The 16,509-nt window shown below is 44.6% G+C and overlaps 1 protein-coding gene across 2 annotated transcripts in view; it reads left to right on the top strand.

The window, feature by feature from the left end:
- The window catches only part of LOC142590458 (uncharacterized), a 103,121-nt gene that overhangs the window by 41,998 nt on the left and 44,614 nt on the right, over positions 1-16,509 (top strand). The window contains exon 3 of one of the 2 annotated variants that reach the window (XM_075702588.1): positions 5,733-7,092. The exons of the other annotated variant lie outside the window; for it this stretch is intronic. Within the exon in view, the coding sequence (XP_075558703.1) occupies positions 5,733-6,727 (995 nt within the window). The 3' untranslated portion in view covers positions 6,728-7,092. Of the gene's footprint in view, positions 1-5,732; positions 7,093-16,509 lie in introns of those variants that run through there. 2 annotated transcript variants of the gene reach the window in all.

Raw genomic sequence — 16,509 nt, 5'->3', positions numbered from 1 at the left:
GATAGCAATTGGATGGGGGCTTTGCTAGTAAGCATATGATGTGTGGGCCTAACCATAGCAAATTTTTCTTTTATTGAGGTGATGTTCGTGTGGGTCATAATTTCTGAACTACTGCATTACTTCCACAATAACTGCTACGTCCTGTTGTTGTTTCCTGTCCAACTGCTTTGGTCATATGCAAGTCAAGCCAAGTCTCATGCGAGACAAATTTTTTGTGCCAGCAAATCGTAACAAGTCTTTCAAGTGCAAAATGTGGGCTTTGGGCCTCGAGGGCTCATTGAGGATGAGAGAGTGAGCTGGGTCGAAGCATTTTTAAACTTTTCTCGAAAGGGTGCAGATATCCGTGAAAGTCAACACTCCTCACTTTAATATTTTAGCTTTCTGAAAAAATACTTTTTATAAGTGTACTTCACAAACAAGGTCATGAAGCATTCAAATGCAAAAATATTGTCTCGTGGTAGTAACGCTCAAGAAAAACAGCAGCAAAACTGTCAGTAGCTTGACTAACTTTTTATTGAGCGAACCTGTTCCCACAAAAGCAAGTTACACTCAAAGCACAACGATAGCGGCAAACTTAGCGATCGTCAAAAATCTGAACTCTGCTGGTCAAGTGCATTGCCTCTTACACATAAGTCATCGAAGTTTCTAGAGTAATCACTGGTGCCTGCGTTGCTAATTTCCGCAATTTTCTCGAAGTATGCGATCTTCGTGTTTTTGCTGACATGCTTGAACTCCTGGCTGAGTTCGGTAAGCATTGCTTTCACTTTATCTCTATGTAGTCGGTGATCCCTCTTGCGATGAAGATTTCACGATAGAGCAGGAGACGTTGACCACCCTTGATGACGGCATCTGCGTCTGCAGGTGTTTCGGTGCCAACAGAAATGACAATGCTGGAGCAATGTGGGATGCACACTTGACCTTCGAGCACAGTCAGGGCGTGGTAACTACGAAAGTTCTCCGGCAGTATTGCTTGATTTTCGGACGGCGTTATTGACTGACTTCAGCTCGATTATTGCGCTATGTTGGTTCTGGAAGTCCATGCCGAGAATGACGTTGGAGGACAATGAAGGTGGCAGGGTAAGTCTAGCCATGAACTGTAATACTTGCTGTGCAAATTCCACTCAACATTATTAGGTGTCACGCAGCAGTCCGAATTTTAAAGCCTTCCCATGCAGTCCTAACTCTCTTCAACTGGGTGGTGACGGGTCCACTCATCACGGAGTGGTCGGCTCTTGTGTCCACTGACGTGGTGACTGTGTGGCCGTCGAGAAGCGCGTCAAGGTCGGTGGTTTTTTGTCTTGCATTCCAGTTAGATCTTGGTGTCTGATCACGGTGCATTGTGGTAACCTGTGGCTGGGACGTCGCATCGTCAGGTCTTCTTTTATCGGCGTGTGTCGTCAAGATACTCTTTTTGTCGTCATCATCAGTGGAGGATCTTTGCCAATTTGACGAACAGCAACCACACCTCCATCAATTGCTGCTTTTAATTTTCCGGATGTGGGCCGACAAACCAGCCTAGGGCTAGGCCAGTGTATGGTTGGCGCTGCAGTGACAGGTAGCGGTCTGGTGATGGCAAACGGGACGGCCGTCAAAAGCTCCGCTGAGTGGCGGCAAGGTAGCTGGCGATACCATGAGTGGGCTTCTTCGATTTTCCACTTCTGGCTACCCGCGGGCTGCCAGAGCCAGCCAGAGCGTCTTCGTTTTTCTCGGGTTGCTCCGCCCATCGCGCTACGCACTTCCGCCGGGCATTCGTTTTGCTCGCGCTGGACGGTTCTGGCTACCCGTGGGCTGCCAGAACCTGCCGGGATGATTTTGGTCTGGCTGCTCTCTGGAAGTTCTCTGGCTAGCAGAAAACTAAAAGAGGCGATGGGCGCTTGCCGCCATCTTTACGGGGACTTCACGGATTGCAACGCGGGCGCTTGAGGACTTAAATTTACCTCGCTCAGCCAACTGTCTACGGTCATCTTTGGATTTGCTTACTTCGAGCGTTATCTTTTTAGGTGCTAACGCTCCGTTCCGCATCGCGAAGCGGTGTGATACGAGCCGCGGTGAACCATTTGAAGCTTTTGTGTGTGTTTATATGTGTGTGTCTCCTGATTGCTTCTTCGCGGCGGTGAACAGTGCGCCGCGCTCTCATGCGTGCATGTTATCTGCATCGTGTTCCACGCCAGTTGTAGGCACTCATGCACACATTGCGGTACATTTTGGGTTCATATTTCTCTGGTGGCGTTCCTTTTGACATATCTTGCGTATGTATATCTCTCCTTTCTCTGCAGTTAGCGAAAGCTTTGCACCTAGCCCGTGTTCGCTCCATCTCTCCGTCGTATGCTTAGGTGGCAGCTCGAAACCGATATGTGTTTGAGCTGCAGGCCGTTGATCTAAGAATACACTGATTGCACTCAGTACATTTAGACACACGTACATTGGCTTATTGCTCTCATGATTGCGACCAATGTTGTTTTTCGTGTGGAACGTTTTGGTGGTCACAGGTGACGTGCATTTTCACGTGCGAGCCGCGTCCCCAGCTCCTTAAATGAGAAGCACCATCAGCCGCAACAAACTTTCTGAAATCGAAGCCCAAGCAGGACGGCGCGAAATTTTATGCGTATGAGACGTACCCGCTAACCTGCTTTTTCATGTCTTGTGATGACACAGCGCTAACTCATCAATGTCGCCGGTGGTCGATGTGATCGCTGCGAGCAGGGATCCTCCAGCCATCGCTTTCAAGTATACAATCACGATTTCGCCTCTGTTGCGCTGCGCAAGGAGAGGTTGGCCGAGTACGCGTCCTGCGCCGAGTCGCGCGAAAGTGATCGTATTCCTGAATGCAACTATATATTTTCAAGCTGGCAATGCATAAATGGGCCGACTACGCCGAGCGCGTGCCGGCCTCGCCGGGCGTTGCCATGCTGGTAGCATGTTTACATTTGTTCAGTTGTACCGGCGTTCGATTTTGCAAACTTCGGGCAGGTTCGGGTTGTCTTGGGATCCCAGCCCACGTGACAACCTGTCAGAACCGGAACTAGCTGGCTGCCATCTGGCTGCCATCTGGCTGCCAGCAGGCGGCCAGAACTCCGAAAATCGAAGAGGCCCAGAGTGTTTGCCTTGCTGCTGGCGCGGAGCTTTCACGGCGAATCCGCGTTCAGTCGGCTGTCGTTACAACGGACCCGTATAATCCGACAAAAAATGTTCGTTTTATCCAAAGCCCGTAATATCCGAAACGCTTCATTTCCAAAACTTTGGTCACGATGTGTAACAACGTTATTGCAAAAAGTGACAAACATCCAAAGTAAAAAACAAACAAAAAAGTGGCAGTTTCACCAGAGAAGCAAAGCATCGATTGTGATAGCAAATTAGTAGACAGCTTTTCGAAGAAAGGATAGTAGTTTTATTGGCTGTGTAAAGTTGTAAAAATTCGCTTGCTATCTAAATAAGCACGGTATAATGCGCGCACAGGTAAACATGAAGACATCTCGCTCAACTGCGGAAAGTTGCTGTCAAAATATTGGAGTGAGGAAGCGCCGTGGCAGCAACGTGCGAATTGACCTTCGTTCTGTCTCTCGCTTCAACACGAACTAAATTTCGAAAGCACATCGCATACGAAGCTACTGGCACTGGGCGCACTTTGTCTACATCGCAGATAGCTTTCAAGATATGACAGCCGTGTCGCAAGCAGCAGCCACCGCAGTAAAAACCCCTCTCCCTCACTTCCCACTGTTCTGTGCCTCGCGGCAAAGGAAGACAGCGCACTTCCGCTGCCCGCCTACCTCCCTCGCATGCACGATACTGAACAGCGATCGTCGGCTGACCCTCGCGAGTAAGTTGTCAGCTTGTGTCGAAACGGCAAAAGTCTGTTTTATATGGCTGATTTTGACAAAATATGCCGCTAATTTCATCCGCTGTGGCCGATGGTCCGTTGTAGTGCGGTCCGTTAAAAGTGAACTTTGTTGCAATAATAAAATAAGTAGATCAAACTAAGGTTGAAATATAGTCCCTTATATTCAAAAGTCTGTTGTCCTTTGTAATTAGCACAGATTAGTCCTAGTTTGTGGTATGGACACTGGTAGAAAATGTGGCCTGTTTCTCTGCAGTGATAGCAGAGCGGACAGTGGTAGGGGGCACGCCAAACATCAGTCTTCCTTAGAATGCTGTGTTGAGTGACGGTTTTTTGCGTGCTAGCAGCGGCGGTGGTCAACAACTGAATTGTGGCACTGTGGGGTCCTGGCACAGGTGCGGAGGGCGATCATGCCAGGCAATGACGGCGTGTGGTCACTTCTGGCTGGGGTTGCAGTGATTGAGGCTTTACCTGAGGAACTCCTTGTGATCACTATGGTTCCTCCTTGAGCATGTCAGTGACTGCGGCCACCTGAGGTTGCGACGAAGGCAAGGTCTTGCGCAGTTGTTCGCACACAATGGCTCTGATGACTTCTTGGAGGTTGGCAGAGCTTCATGCTTCGATGGCACACTGCGGCTTGAGCGCTTGGTGGTTATATTGCCTAGTGCAAATTTCTAAAATTTTCTCAATTGTTACTGAATCCGTCAAGAACTCGGCTATGTTCTTGGCAGGTTGCGGGCCAATTTGGCGAAAAGTTCTTGCTTGATCAGAAAGCAGTCTTCTTTTTCCGACATTTTCGGTCTCATTGGGCAGCTGCACTCATGCTTCTAGTTGAGCTTGGGCTTGTCTTTGCATTCAACGTTTGTAAACGTCTCGAGGAAGCTGTTGCGGAACACGTCCCACGTTCTCACTGTGGTTTCTTGATTCTCAAACCACACCCTGGTGGCGTCTTCCAATGCGAAGGAGACATGGCACAGCTTGTCGTCGCTGTTCTAGTTGTTAAATGTAGTGACTATTTTATACGGCTCCAGCCAGCATTCCGGGTCCTCAAATGTTGATCCGCAGAACATCGGTGGCTCCCTCGGCTGCTGTAGCATGATCAGTGTTGGCGAAATTGGGGCTGCCGTTGTAGCTCCTCTAGTGACTGTGCACTTCCTGGTCTTTCCAGGTAGAAGTCTGTACTCCCGTAGCAGTCCTTGCTGCCTACAGCTAGCTCGCTGATCCTTTGCGACGTTGCTATTGCCCTCGGGTGTCAGGCTTGGATCACAGCGTTGCGGTGGCGTTCGATACATGAACGCACCTCCACCAGATATCACATGGTAATGACGGTCAAGAAACACAGCAGCAAAACTCTCGATAGCTTGACTAACCTTTTATTGGGAGAACCTGTGTCCACAAAAGCAAGTTACATTCAAAGCACAACGATAGTGGCGAACACAGTCAGTCATTGTCAAAAATCTGAACTGCCAGTCAAGCACGATGGCTTTATACATGAGTCATCAGTTTCCAGAATAATCACTGGTGCGTGCGTGTCTTCCAGAAAGTACTGCACAATTCGCGTCCTGCATACAATCAGATTACATAAGCCTCGGTGACGACAAAGTATAAAACCATCGATAACATTCCTATAAGGTCCAATCATTTAAGCACGTCTCGCACTGAGCGATAACATTAAGTTGTTAGTGGATCAAATGCACTCCCTGAGAAAAGGATAAGTACATGTGCCAATATTGAGTAAATTAAAAAGAACTCTTAGGACTTTGTTTCATCATACTTGAAATTTCCCTCAGGTCTTCGAATTAAAAAGAAAAACAAGAAAGCTTGTCATCAAATATAGCGTCTGTGTTCTTTTTGGCTTTTCAATATAACTTTTACTTACTTTTTTTTATTTGTGCAGCATCGAGGCCTGCTATTTCTCCATCAACTGCCAAATGTGACAACTCAAAGCAAGGAGGCCTCCACCGATGTCAGCTACCTGACTGTGAGACTGATCAACAGTTTTGTCTGGAAGCACATGCCAGCGTCCATACAGGCAAGAAGCCATTTCAGTGCCCTTCATGCCCTCAGAGCTTCTCAAAAAAATACACCCTAAAGGTTCACCTGTCCATTCACACGGGTGAGCGGCCGTTTCAATGCCCTTCATGCCTGCGGAGCTTCTCACAAAAAATCCACCTGAAAAACCACCTGAGCACCCACACAGGTGAGAAGCCATTCGCGTGCCCTTTGTGCTCTTGGAGCTTCCCACGAAAGGCTGACCTGAAAGAGCACCTGCGCACCCATACAGGGGAGAAGCCATATCAGTGCCCTTCATGCTCTCAGAGCTTCTCACGAAAGGGCAACCTTACAAAACACATGTGGACCCACACAAGTGAGAAGCCATTCCAGTGCTCTTTATGCCATCGAAGCTTCGCACAAAAGACACACCTGAAATCCCACCTGCACTCCCACACAGGCGAGAAGCCATACCAGTGCCCTTCGTGCTTTCAGAAGTTCTCACAAAAGGTCCAGCTGAAAGTCCACCTGAGCATTCACACAGGCGAGAAGCCATATCAATGCCCTTCATGCTCTCAGAGCTTCTCACAAAAGGGCAACCTGAAAGTGCACCTGCGTACCCACACAGGCGTGAAGCCATTTCATTGTCCTTCATGCCTTCAGAGCTTCATACGAAAGACCAGCCTGATATGCCACCTGCAAACCCATACTGGCGAGAAGCCCTATCAGTGCCCTTCATGCTCTCGGAGGTTCTCGTTGAAAAGTGCCCTGAACATACACCAGCGCATTCATACAGGTGACAGGCCATATAGTTGCACCGTCTGCTGCAAGTCCTTTACGCGGTCTGATCACTTGAGCAGACATAAGCATAGAGCAAAGCACCATGATATTGTAGGGTAGATCATTGACCATGTTGAACTAGTCTGAATTAAATATCTATGGATGTGTAGCATATTTGATAGCTTTGTACTGCATCAGGAAGCACAAGTGATGTGATCTGCTTTCGAAGTTCTGGTTTTTTTTCTTTTTTTTTTTTCAAATATGGTCTTTTGGTACATATGAACTTGTTCTGTTGTATGCATTCATGTATTTGTTGCTTCTATGCTCTGGTATACATTGTTCATTCTGAAGACTCTTTTGAGCTTATTCTGTCCGTACTTTTTTTAAGAATGGGTATCTTTATGGAGCAATTGATTGTTCAACAAGTTACTTTCAAACTGTTTCTTTCATCAGAGCTTCAAATAAATGCCTGTGTTTAAGGAGTATTTGTTTACTGTTTTGTGTATTTTAGTACTTGAGTGGCAGCGTACAGTATAGTCTTGTTAGCATTTTATTGTATCGGGGGCTGCAACAAAAATTGAGTGGTGGCAATTGAAAGTTCATAATTAGCACAGAAGGCACTTGCTATTACTAATATAAACGAATAATTGAAGCCTCAAGTCGAATGTCAGGTCATCCATGCCTAATTCATTCCTACATTTTATTTAAACTAATGTATCAGCATTTCTATAAGCACTAGTGTGACATATCTGTAGAAATATTTCTATAAATTTTACATTTTGAACCAAGCATACACCTGCACTGTCTAATACATTTGTGTGCACAAGGCAAGAAAGTGGGCCAATCCTGCCAATTCAGGAAGGGTTCTTTCTGAATTGCAGTTGTGCCAGTCTCTCATAAGACATTTCCTCGCAACGAAATTGTACACAGGGCCTGTGTTTAATATAATAAATCTAAGAATTGACTGTATTGATTAAGGGTGTGCGAATATTTGATGCTTTTGAATAGGCACTTTGTAAATACAAATATCTTCTAGTAGCCTTGGAACACTTAAAACCTTCCTGCCCACAAGCAACCTTAAATGGAAGTAAAGGTACAATAAATTTCACCCTTATGGGCATAGTGTAGGCATAAAATATCTAAACGTGCAGGAGCTGGACTTTCCTGGCTATGTAGGGATCATTTGCACTCCCTGAAGAGCCTTTTGTGTGTGAGCAAATTCCCCATTTGTTTTAGCTCCATTTGTGCTTTTAGTAAACAATCCTTCATAACGTGCGACGGAACGATGGGAACTTGCCAATGTTATGAACACCAGGATGTGCACATTGTTTTGTGCATATTTTGATATTAGCTGTTCATTTTTCTAAAAATATTTGAGCTGTATTCTGCATTTGGGCCAGGAGTTTCACTTCTGGCCCTTTTTGATTTGTATTCTGTTCAAGCTGAAAAATTACTTCTATATTGGCTAACATGTACCTACATGTAATAAATAAACGTGTGAGGCTTTTTTTCTTTTTTGCCAAGTTCCACAACTAAGGATTACTTCCACATCCAGTCAGCCATCAGCTGTACCAACATGTTACCATTTCAGTGCAGGTTCTTCTTTCAAAGCTTCTTTGTAACTTGTGAACTCAAATAGCAATTTGTGCACACAGTTAAGCCCTGTAGGTGTCTATGTGTTAAGTAAAATCTGAACTGGGAATATGCATATGTATGCAGAAGCTGCATGGCATTCTGTTACACAAGCATTACAGTATGCTCAGATATATTGAGCTGCCGGGTTAATTCATAGCATGTTCCAGCATAATGTGACGAGCTGTTTCATTAGACAATTTTAGAATGGCTTTTGCAACCAAACCTAAATGCATTACATACATAAAGAAATAGCGTCGTCCTCACTGCACATGCTGCGTACGTTATGAGATTCTGTGATGCATGTGCACTATGATAACATAAGTTTTTTGCAAGTTTAATGTTCGTAATGTTTATGGACACTAAGAAATACCGTTGTTGAATATGGTGACATCCATGCCTCCCGCTTCAGCGTGAATTCTCGTCATGGCTACACTCTCACTTGCGTTGACCACCAGTGGCTATTGTAATCGGCGTTCGCTTCCTCTAAACTCACCTGAAAGGTTAGTTATGAGCGCACAGCACGTCCATTTTCCCGAGATCGTTCGGCGATTCGGCCGCTCATAGGCCTAGCATTTGGATCTTGGAGCCTTTGGATGTGCCTTAGCATTGCTGCTGAGTCTGGGTTTGGGCTCCAATATATGCAATTCGATGTGTTATCTTTACATTCGAGGGCCTTTTCTCTTGATGAAGTACGTACAATGATATATGGACATATATATATATATATATATATATATATATATATATATATATATATATATATATACACGCAGGAAAGAGATGACGAACTTTTTGGAAGACTTTTTACTTAACGTTTTCGGCTGGTGGACCAGCCTTCGTCAGAGTACAGTGCTCTGACTCTGACGAAGGCTGGTCCACCAGCCGAAAACGTTAAGTAAAAAGTCTTCCAAAAAGTTCGTCGTCTCTTTCCTGCGTATGCTACGTCGGGTCCTGCGTGCTGAACTTTGAAGAAAACCCTTATATATATATATATATATATATATATATAGCGTTAAAAAGAAAACTGATGAATTCGCTGCATATTTGCAACTCGCTGAATCTGTTGGTAGTTCCGAAATTTTTCCATCTGGTTTTCACGTCTACCGTTCCGATCGGAATATGCATGACTGTGTAGTCTTTTTACTTGTTGGTTCGGGTGCACAGTCGTCTCCCATGTTAATCCCAACCGATTGTCCCGAGTCAGTTTGGTGCTATATCCGATTTCAAACTCGGCAGTTGCTGACGGTTGGCTCCTTTTACCGTTCCCCCGCTTCCACATTGCCTGAGACCTTCACAGCCCTCTCAGAGTTTCTTTCTACAATAAATAATGACTATCTTATTGACGGTGATTTTGATATGCCTGACATTAGGTGGGTTCCCAACAAGCCTGTCCTTGTTAATTCATCCGCTCTGTCTATAGCATTCCGCGAGGCAATAGTTACCAGCGATATTTGTCAGTTTGTTCTCAACCTACCAGGTGTGGTCCAAATAGCTCTTCTGTCTTAGGTCTGCTTTTCTCAAACAAGCCATTGCTTGTATCTTACAACGCCGTAATTCCTGGTATTAGTGACCATGACTGCATTGTAGCACATGTTCAGATCATCCCCTTCTCATGTGCACATGATCACCCAAGAAAGATATATTTTTTTGAGAAAGGCAATTATGTTTCATTATCTAATGGTCTTGCCATCTTCCTGCAGGAATTCAGTCACTTTGCTCAGTCTTCAGATTGCAATACCCTATGGGACACATTTTGCTCCACACTAAAGCAGTTGGTTGGCACACATGTTCCATGTAAACATTTGTCTGCAAAAAAACGTAGAGGTAAGCCTTGGGTTACTCAGGAGGTCAAGCGATTGATTAATAAGCGACATTATCTTCTGAATGCTTACAGAAAGCAGCGTAACCTTTCCTGTATTTATAATGCTGAAGTCCCTAGGAAAATATATAAAAGTAAAAAACAAGGTTGCTAAGGAAAAATACTTAGCATTGGGCCTGAAGTTACAAAATAACCCAAAAGAAATGTGGAAGTGTTGGAAAACAATTAGCAAACGATCAATTGGCATCCTGAGCTTAAAAAATGGCAGTGTACGCCTTACTCATGACTTCAATAAAGCTTCTTGCTTCAATCTTTGTTTCCAGTCTTCTTTCACAACTCCCTGTCATAATGAATTATTGCGTATTCCCGACATTGTGTTCGAACCTATGCCAGAACTGGTCGTGACACACGGTGGTATACTTGCGTTACTTGGCAATATAAATGCTTCTTCTGCAAGTGGTCCTGGTGGTATACCTTCTTGTGTGTTAAAGGCTTGTTCTAACATAATAGCCTACTATCTGGTTATTATGTTTGAGAAATCGTTAAGTACTTCTTGTTTACCTAAGGAGTGGAAAGTTGCAAATGTGGTACCAATCCGTGAAAGTGGCCCAAAAAAGATTGTCTCCTACTACAGGCCAATTTCTCTTAACGAGTGTGTGTAGTAAAACACTAGAGCACATGGTGTACAATGCCATAATAAAACATCTAGAAAGCAATGCAGCAGAACCCCGGATATACGTCCCCCAGTTTTGTGACAACCTGGGTTTTACAACGAATTAGTGCAGCCCCAGCGAAATCCCCATAGAAGCAATGCATAAAAAACGCAATTATCCGACGCAATTTTACGCCTGACCCGCGTTATAAGACAACCTTCACGAAGCGCTGGATGGAATGGCGGACGAAAGAAAAGTGTTGCGGGTCTTTTTCCTCGCTCCGTCTCTCCCCATGCATGCACAAGGTAAGAAATTGGGCTAATCCTGCCAATTCAGAAAAGGTTCTTTCTGAAGTGCAGTTGTGCCAGTCTCTCATAAGACATTTCCCACCAGATAACACATGGTAATGACTGTCAAGAAACACAGCAGCAAAACTCTCGATACCTTGACTAACCTTTTATTGGGAGAACCTGTGTCCACAAAAGCAAGTTACACTCAAAGCACAACGATGCGCTTGACACCGATCGACCGGTTCGTTCTGGCGCAGCTTTCTTCCCTGCCTCGTGTGATCGTTCGTTTCTCTCTGCCCCACCAGCAGCTGCGTGCGACGCTCACTGTGCTGAAGTAGCGCCTTTTCTTCTCCACAATCACTTTCTCCCTCTCTTCTCGGTGGCATCGCCTCTCGTCACGTTGGGGAAGCATTTCTCTCCTTCCAGTTTCCCAGCAGAAGATCGCCGACAAGGTAGCACGGAGAGGCCTAGGTTTATCTTTTACCTTTTACCTCTTTTTGCCTTTTACCTCCTTATTTCTTAGCTCACAGAAGCGACCAGTCTTTAAAAATAAGAGAAATTTGTGAAACATTTGTCTTCCAGCACTCTTTTTTTTTTCCACAGACAATATCACAGTGGAATCAGCTACCACAGTAAATTGCCGATTGTCGCACTGAAGCATTGTTCAAAGCATTTCTTTTGAATTTATAGCGGCATGAACCTTCCTATTGTTGGGAAAACATGCGGAAGACGGGAGATGGAAATTCAAGACGATGAGCAAAATAGGGAAAACACGAGGAAGGTGGAAGATGGCTTTGCTCGTCTTCCTATTTTTGTGTTATTTTTGTTTGATTAGTTATGTATTTTATACGAGCTTATGTAACCCTGTGTATTGCCCCTGCAATAATGCCTTCGCGCCCTGCAGGTACTTGAAACAAATAAATAAATATGGCCAATTCTTTTTCCGCTCTGCATAATGCGCTGTGCAGGCCGACCACGGGGCTGCCACCCTAAACACAGTACGCCATTTACGGCATGTTCACGCAAGCAGAAGTCTCAGATGCACAATGGCCTATGGTATTTTTTGCAAAGAAATGTTACCAATGCATTCATGTTGCAAAACTGTCTTCAGTGTATCAATCGCAGTGATAAGCATAAGTGCCCACATCGCCTGGAATTTTACAGTGCCTCTCGCCTGCAAATAAACGCTTACTTTTTATTCTCTTTGGTTGCCACCCGGTGTAAAGTCAGTATGAAACTATATGTGCATGCAGGCTCGTTTCACTGAGATACTGCAATACTCTAAATATATGTTGTCCATAATCCATTGTTCATAGTCTTCTTCTTGATCACTGTTAAATTTCACACCTTTAAGTACTTTCATGAGTTGTCTTTGTCTCAGAGGCCCAGGGCACGTCTAAAGTAGATGATGGGCATTAGCTGCGGATGCATGAGTGAAGAACTGCGGACACTGGACAATGTGTGTGTGTATCACTGACCAGAGGTGGAGGTGATGGCTGGTTGGCTTAAGGTCTCCGTACAGAGACTTCCTCCACCAGAGAATGATTGTGAGCAGCGAAAAAGACGCAGGGTGGGATAAGGGCACAAGTGTCACACTGGATAACGGATTCTCTGGCACTGAAAACAGAGCGGGGGTCAGAGGAAATGGAAATAGGAGTTACATATTTCGAGAAAGAGTGAACAGTGGGTCCGCAAGGTCATGACCATATGTGCCTGCACCCAGTGGGCAGTAACGCTCACGTGCATAGAATTGTGAATTTTCTGTATCTGCTTACAAATGTGCAATGTTTTTTGCTTAACTGCCCCGAGCCTGTCAGTATAAATGTGGGTTATGTTGATGTGCATGGGTTACTGATATGGGGCCTAAGAAGTGTACTGGCAGGCCTTCAGAGCTTTTTTGAACATGGCTGTGACAATTTGAGCCCTTGAGGGCAGTAAAAGACATGCATTCATGTTCTGGGACTGCTAGATTTTTCGTATGTTTTTGCGGCTTCTAGGGAGTCCGAACAGTCGGGCATTGACTGCACAATTGACCAAGGGTATCTATATAGTCTGTAGAGCAAATGTGCGGCAGAACGAGGTTGAGAACAGGAAAGGCCATTGCAGTGAGGAATGGTTGGGAAAGGAACTGTGCCACCTCTTCTTTGAAGAAGCTTGAGCTCAAAAAGCTAAGTGTTGGCTGACGCCGAAATGCAGGTGACCCTCATCCAAGCCAAAATACTTTAAAGCAGTGAAACGCAACACTGAGGCATTGGGCGTGGGTTGAGGGTATGTCAGGGCAGTTGAGGTTGACTTTACAGTTGCTGAGAGAATCTCGCTTACGACAATGTTCAGCCCTAATACGAAAGAGCTTGCTATCAGTTGATAGAAATAGTTCATTTAAAAAAATATTTGCTTCTGTATGCATCTCTTTTTATTGGTATTTGAGAATGTTCGACTCGATTTGCAATGGGCTCTACATTTTCTTTTTTTTTCAAATATATTCGCTGCACATTTTGCTTGGTGTTTTGCTTTGCATGGCGTTCGTGTTGTCCACTTCTCTACTCTTGTGTCCTGTCTGCATGCCTCACTTCTTTTTTGCATAATGAATCCTTGCCAACCAGCTCAGCTTTCTGTCATTCTAAGCATTTTGCTAACCCCTCCCTTCAGTTTTCTATTTTGAATAAAATAAACAGCACTTCTTACTATTCAAACCGGATTAAGTCATTTGTTTATTTTTATCATGCTTACTAGAGAGTGACAGCATTTGGTGACAGTGTCAGCCTGTGTTGACATAGACCAAAGTTCTGTGTCACTAGGGTAATTTTGGAAAGGCACTCTGGGAAAACCTGGAAAACTCGGGCAACTTGAGAAGGTCAACTTCACAGACACCCTGTGTATCCACGGAGTTTAGTAACCAGGCTAAAGCTAGCGAAAATTTGCTTTCGAATTTCAATAATAAATACGTACTTCCAGAACCTCGCGCTCAGGTGGAGCCGCCCATGTAGGAATGAAACTTTGGTCTCCTGCTTATTGGTGTCAGTTGTTGGTGCTAGTTTTGAAAACTCAACTAGCCTAAACCACGTGAAACTTAAGGTTGGACCACACGCCCGCTTGGGCCAACTCTGAAGGAACTCATTTCTCCATGCCTTGCAGCATGTTTGTGGTTGGTAGATTGGTCCTGTGCAGCTCTTGTTTCTTCTTTTGAGTGCTGTTGCCCTTGCTTGTTCAATTTGCTGTTGTGAATAGGGCAAATGTTGGCTCTCAGCTTGGCCTCTCTCCTCTTATGGTGGAAAAGTTTGCACTAATTCTAACACCTCTTGCTGCTTTTGCCACTTAGTTTTGTGCATTGATTACAGGAAAAAAAATTTCCTCCTTTGCGGCGCCTGCTGTTGCAGATAATGTATAAGTAAGTGAGCTGTCGCAAACTCTGTAGAACTCTGTCTAGCTTTTGCATGCACAACCAAAGACCTTTGGTGAGAGTCAAACACTTGACTTTCGGTGGCAGTCGAACCTGTGATCTTTGGTGAGAGTCGAACTCACTTGGATGTATGCGTGAACCGGCAATATCACAAGTTGGATTCCAGTTGACATCATGAAGGTCGAGAGTGGAACCCACGACCTTTGGTGTTAAATAAGTTGAAGATATTTAAGGCACACATAATTAAGAGAAGTAATTAAGGCATTTGAACCCACAACCCTGCTTGGGAGAAAAGTAATAGGAAGTAACGACGCATTAGAATGAAAATGTCAAGTAATGTAATATCTCGTGAGCTGACAGGCTTTTTTGCCTTCATCCTCTTTAGTGCACGGTAAAGTTCGTGTCAGCTTTTTACAGAGTGGACTTCCCTCTACAAGGTTTCCTGGTTACTTGTAGCAATAAATGTTAGAGTTGACACCGCTTATTGCTTTATTTTCCCTTACACAACATAGCTGTGATTACATGCGCTATAGATTGGGGAGTACCATGGAATGACAAATTATGGCTGAATTCAGAGCTTGCCTTGAGCCCTAGCCTCACGCAGAGCATACTCCCACAAGGTGCACTTAAAACGCAGGTGAGAGCTTGCATGGACAAGGAATGCACGGAGAAAAATATTTCACCAAAGGGAATATAAGGCTTTCACATTCAGACGTAAGCTGTCTTACGTGCCTCTGCAGATTTGCAACTTCTGTTCATTGTGCTTCGCCAAAATAGAGCATTATGCATTGAAGCATGCGCGAAGCATGTTAAAATTGAGAGTGGCCACTTTCCTGAAACATATGTGTCCCTTGGTTGTACAGTGCACAATCCGTCCCCAGTCAAGGAACAAGTGCTGAGATATCTAATAACTGTACTGGCAGCCATTCAGAGCTGTTTTTGATGTTGCTGTGGCAATTTGTGGCCTTCCAGCCTGTTACGTTTTCCCAGCTGTTGCATTACTTTATTTTGTGGTCTCTTGCAAAACATGTCATTGGGGTTCTACTGTATTACAGCAAAGTACAAAAACTAGCCATTTCAGTCTATCTGATAGAGGTGATGGAGCTGGAACTAGCGTTCTAAATGTGTCTCTAGTAAGCTCCATAGCGTTCTGGTGCATCAGGGAAATGATGGTCAACCTGTGAACATTGAATGCATAAAGATTCGGCTGTCATGACAAGAGTGGGTCGGCCAAAGATGAAAGCAAACATCTTATTAAAGGGGCTGACAACCTATATTTATGCTACTCATCTTCTTTTTCGCAATGAAAATCTTGCTACTCATAGTGTCAAATACTGCAATGGTGACAGGGAAAATGTTATGGATCATTTTGTATCAGGATTCTTCTATCTGAAATTGTGACAGTGTTTCAATTCTTATCTTGGGAACATAAGAGGTGAGCGTGATAGCAATTGGATGGGGGCTTTGCTAGTAAGCATATGATGAGTGTGGCCCTAACCATAGCAAATTTTTCTTTTATTGAGGTGATGTTCGTGTGGGTCATAATTTCTGAACTACTGCATTACTTCCACAATAATTGCTACGTCCTGTTGTTGTTTCCTGTCCAACTGCTTTGGTCATATGCAAGTCAAGCCAAGTCTCATGCGAGACAAATTTGTTGTGCCAGCAAATTGTAACAAGTCTTGCAAGTACAAAATGTGGGCTTCGGGCCTCGAAGGCTCATTGAGGATGAGAGAGCAAGCTGGGTGAAAGCATTTTTAAGCTCTTCTCTAAAGGTTGTAGAAATCCGTGAAAGTCTTTTAAACACTCCGCATTCTCTCACAGGGTCTTCACCAACCGGGAATCCTGAAGGACTTTGCGTAGTCTGGAAAACTCTGGGAACTTGTGCTTCTGTCAGGGAAAATTAGCGGTAAATTTATTGAAAGGGACGAAAGTCACAGTAATGCTGGCTCGAGTAACAGACAGGAATTTTAACAAATCGTCTTTGATGGCCTGTCGTCGGCTGGAGGAGTTGCCAGTGTACAGTCAACGACCGACTTTTCGGATGACCGATAATTCGGACAGCTTCGCGGCACCGCCACGTACCCCATAGTCAATGTATCGGA

Source organism: Dermacentor variabilis, chromosome 8 (assembly GCF_050947875.1).
Source record: "Dermacentor variabilis isolate Ectoservices chromosome 8, ASM5094787v1, whole genome shotgun sequence".
Classification (NCBI taxonomy): Eukaryota; Metazoa; Arthropoda; class Arachnida; order Ixodida; family Ixodidae; genus Dermacentor; species Dermacentor variabilis.
Note: the sequence above shows the minus strand (reverse complement) of the source record. Positions and strands in the feature narration are given on the sequence as shown.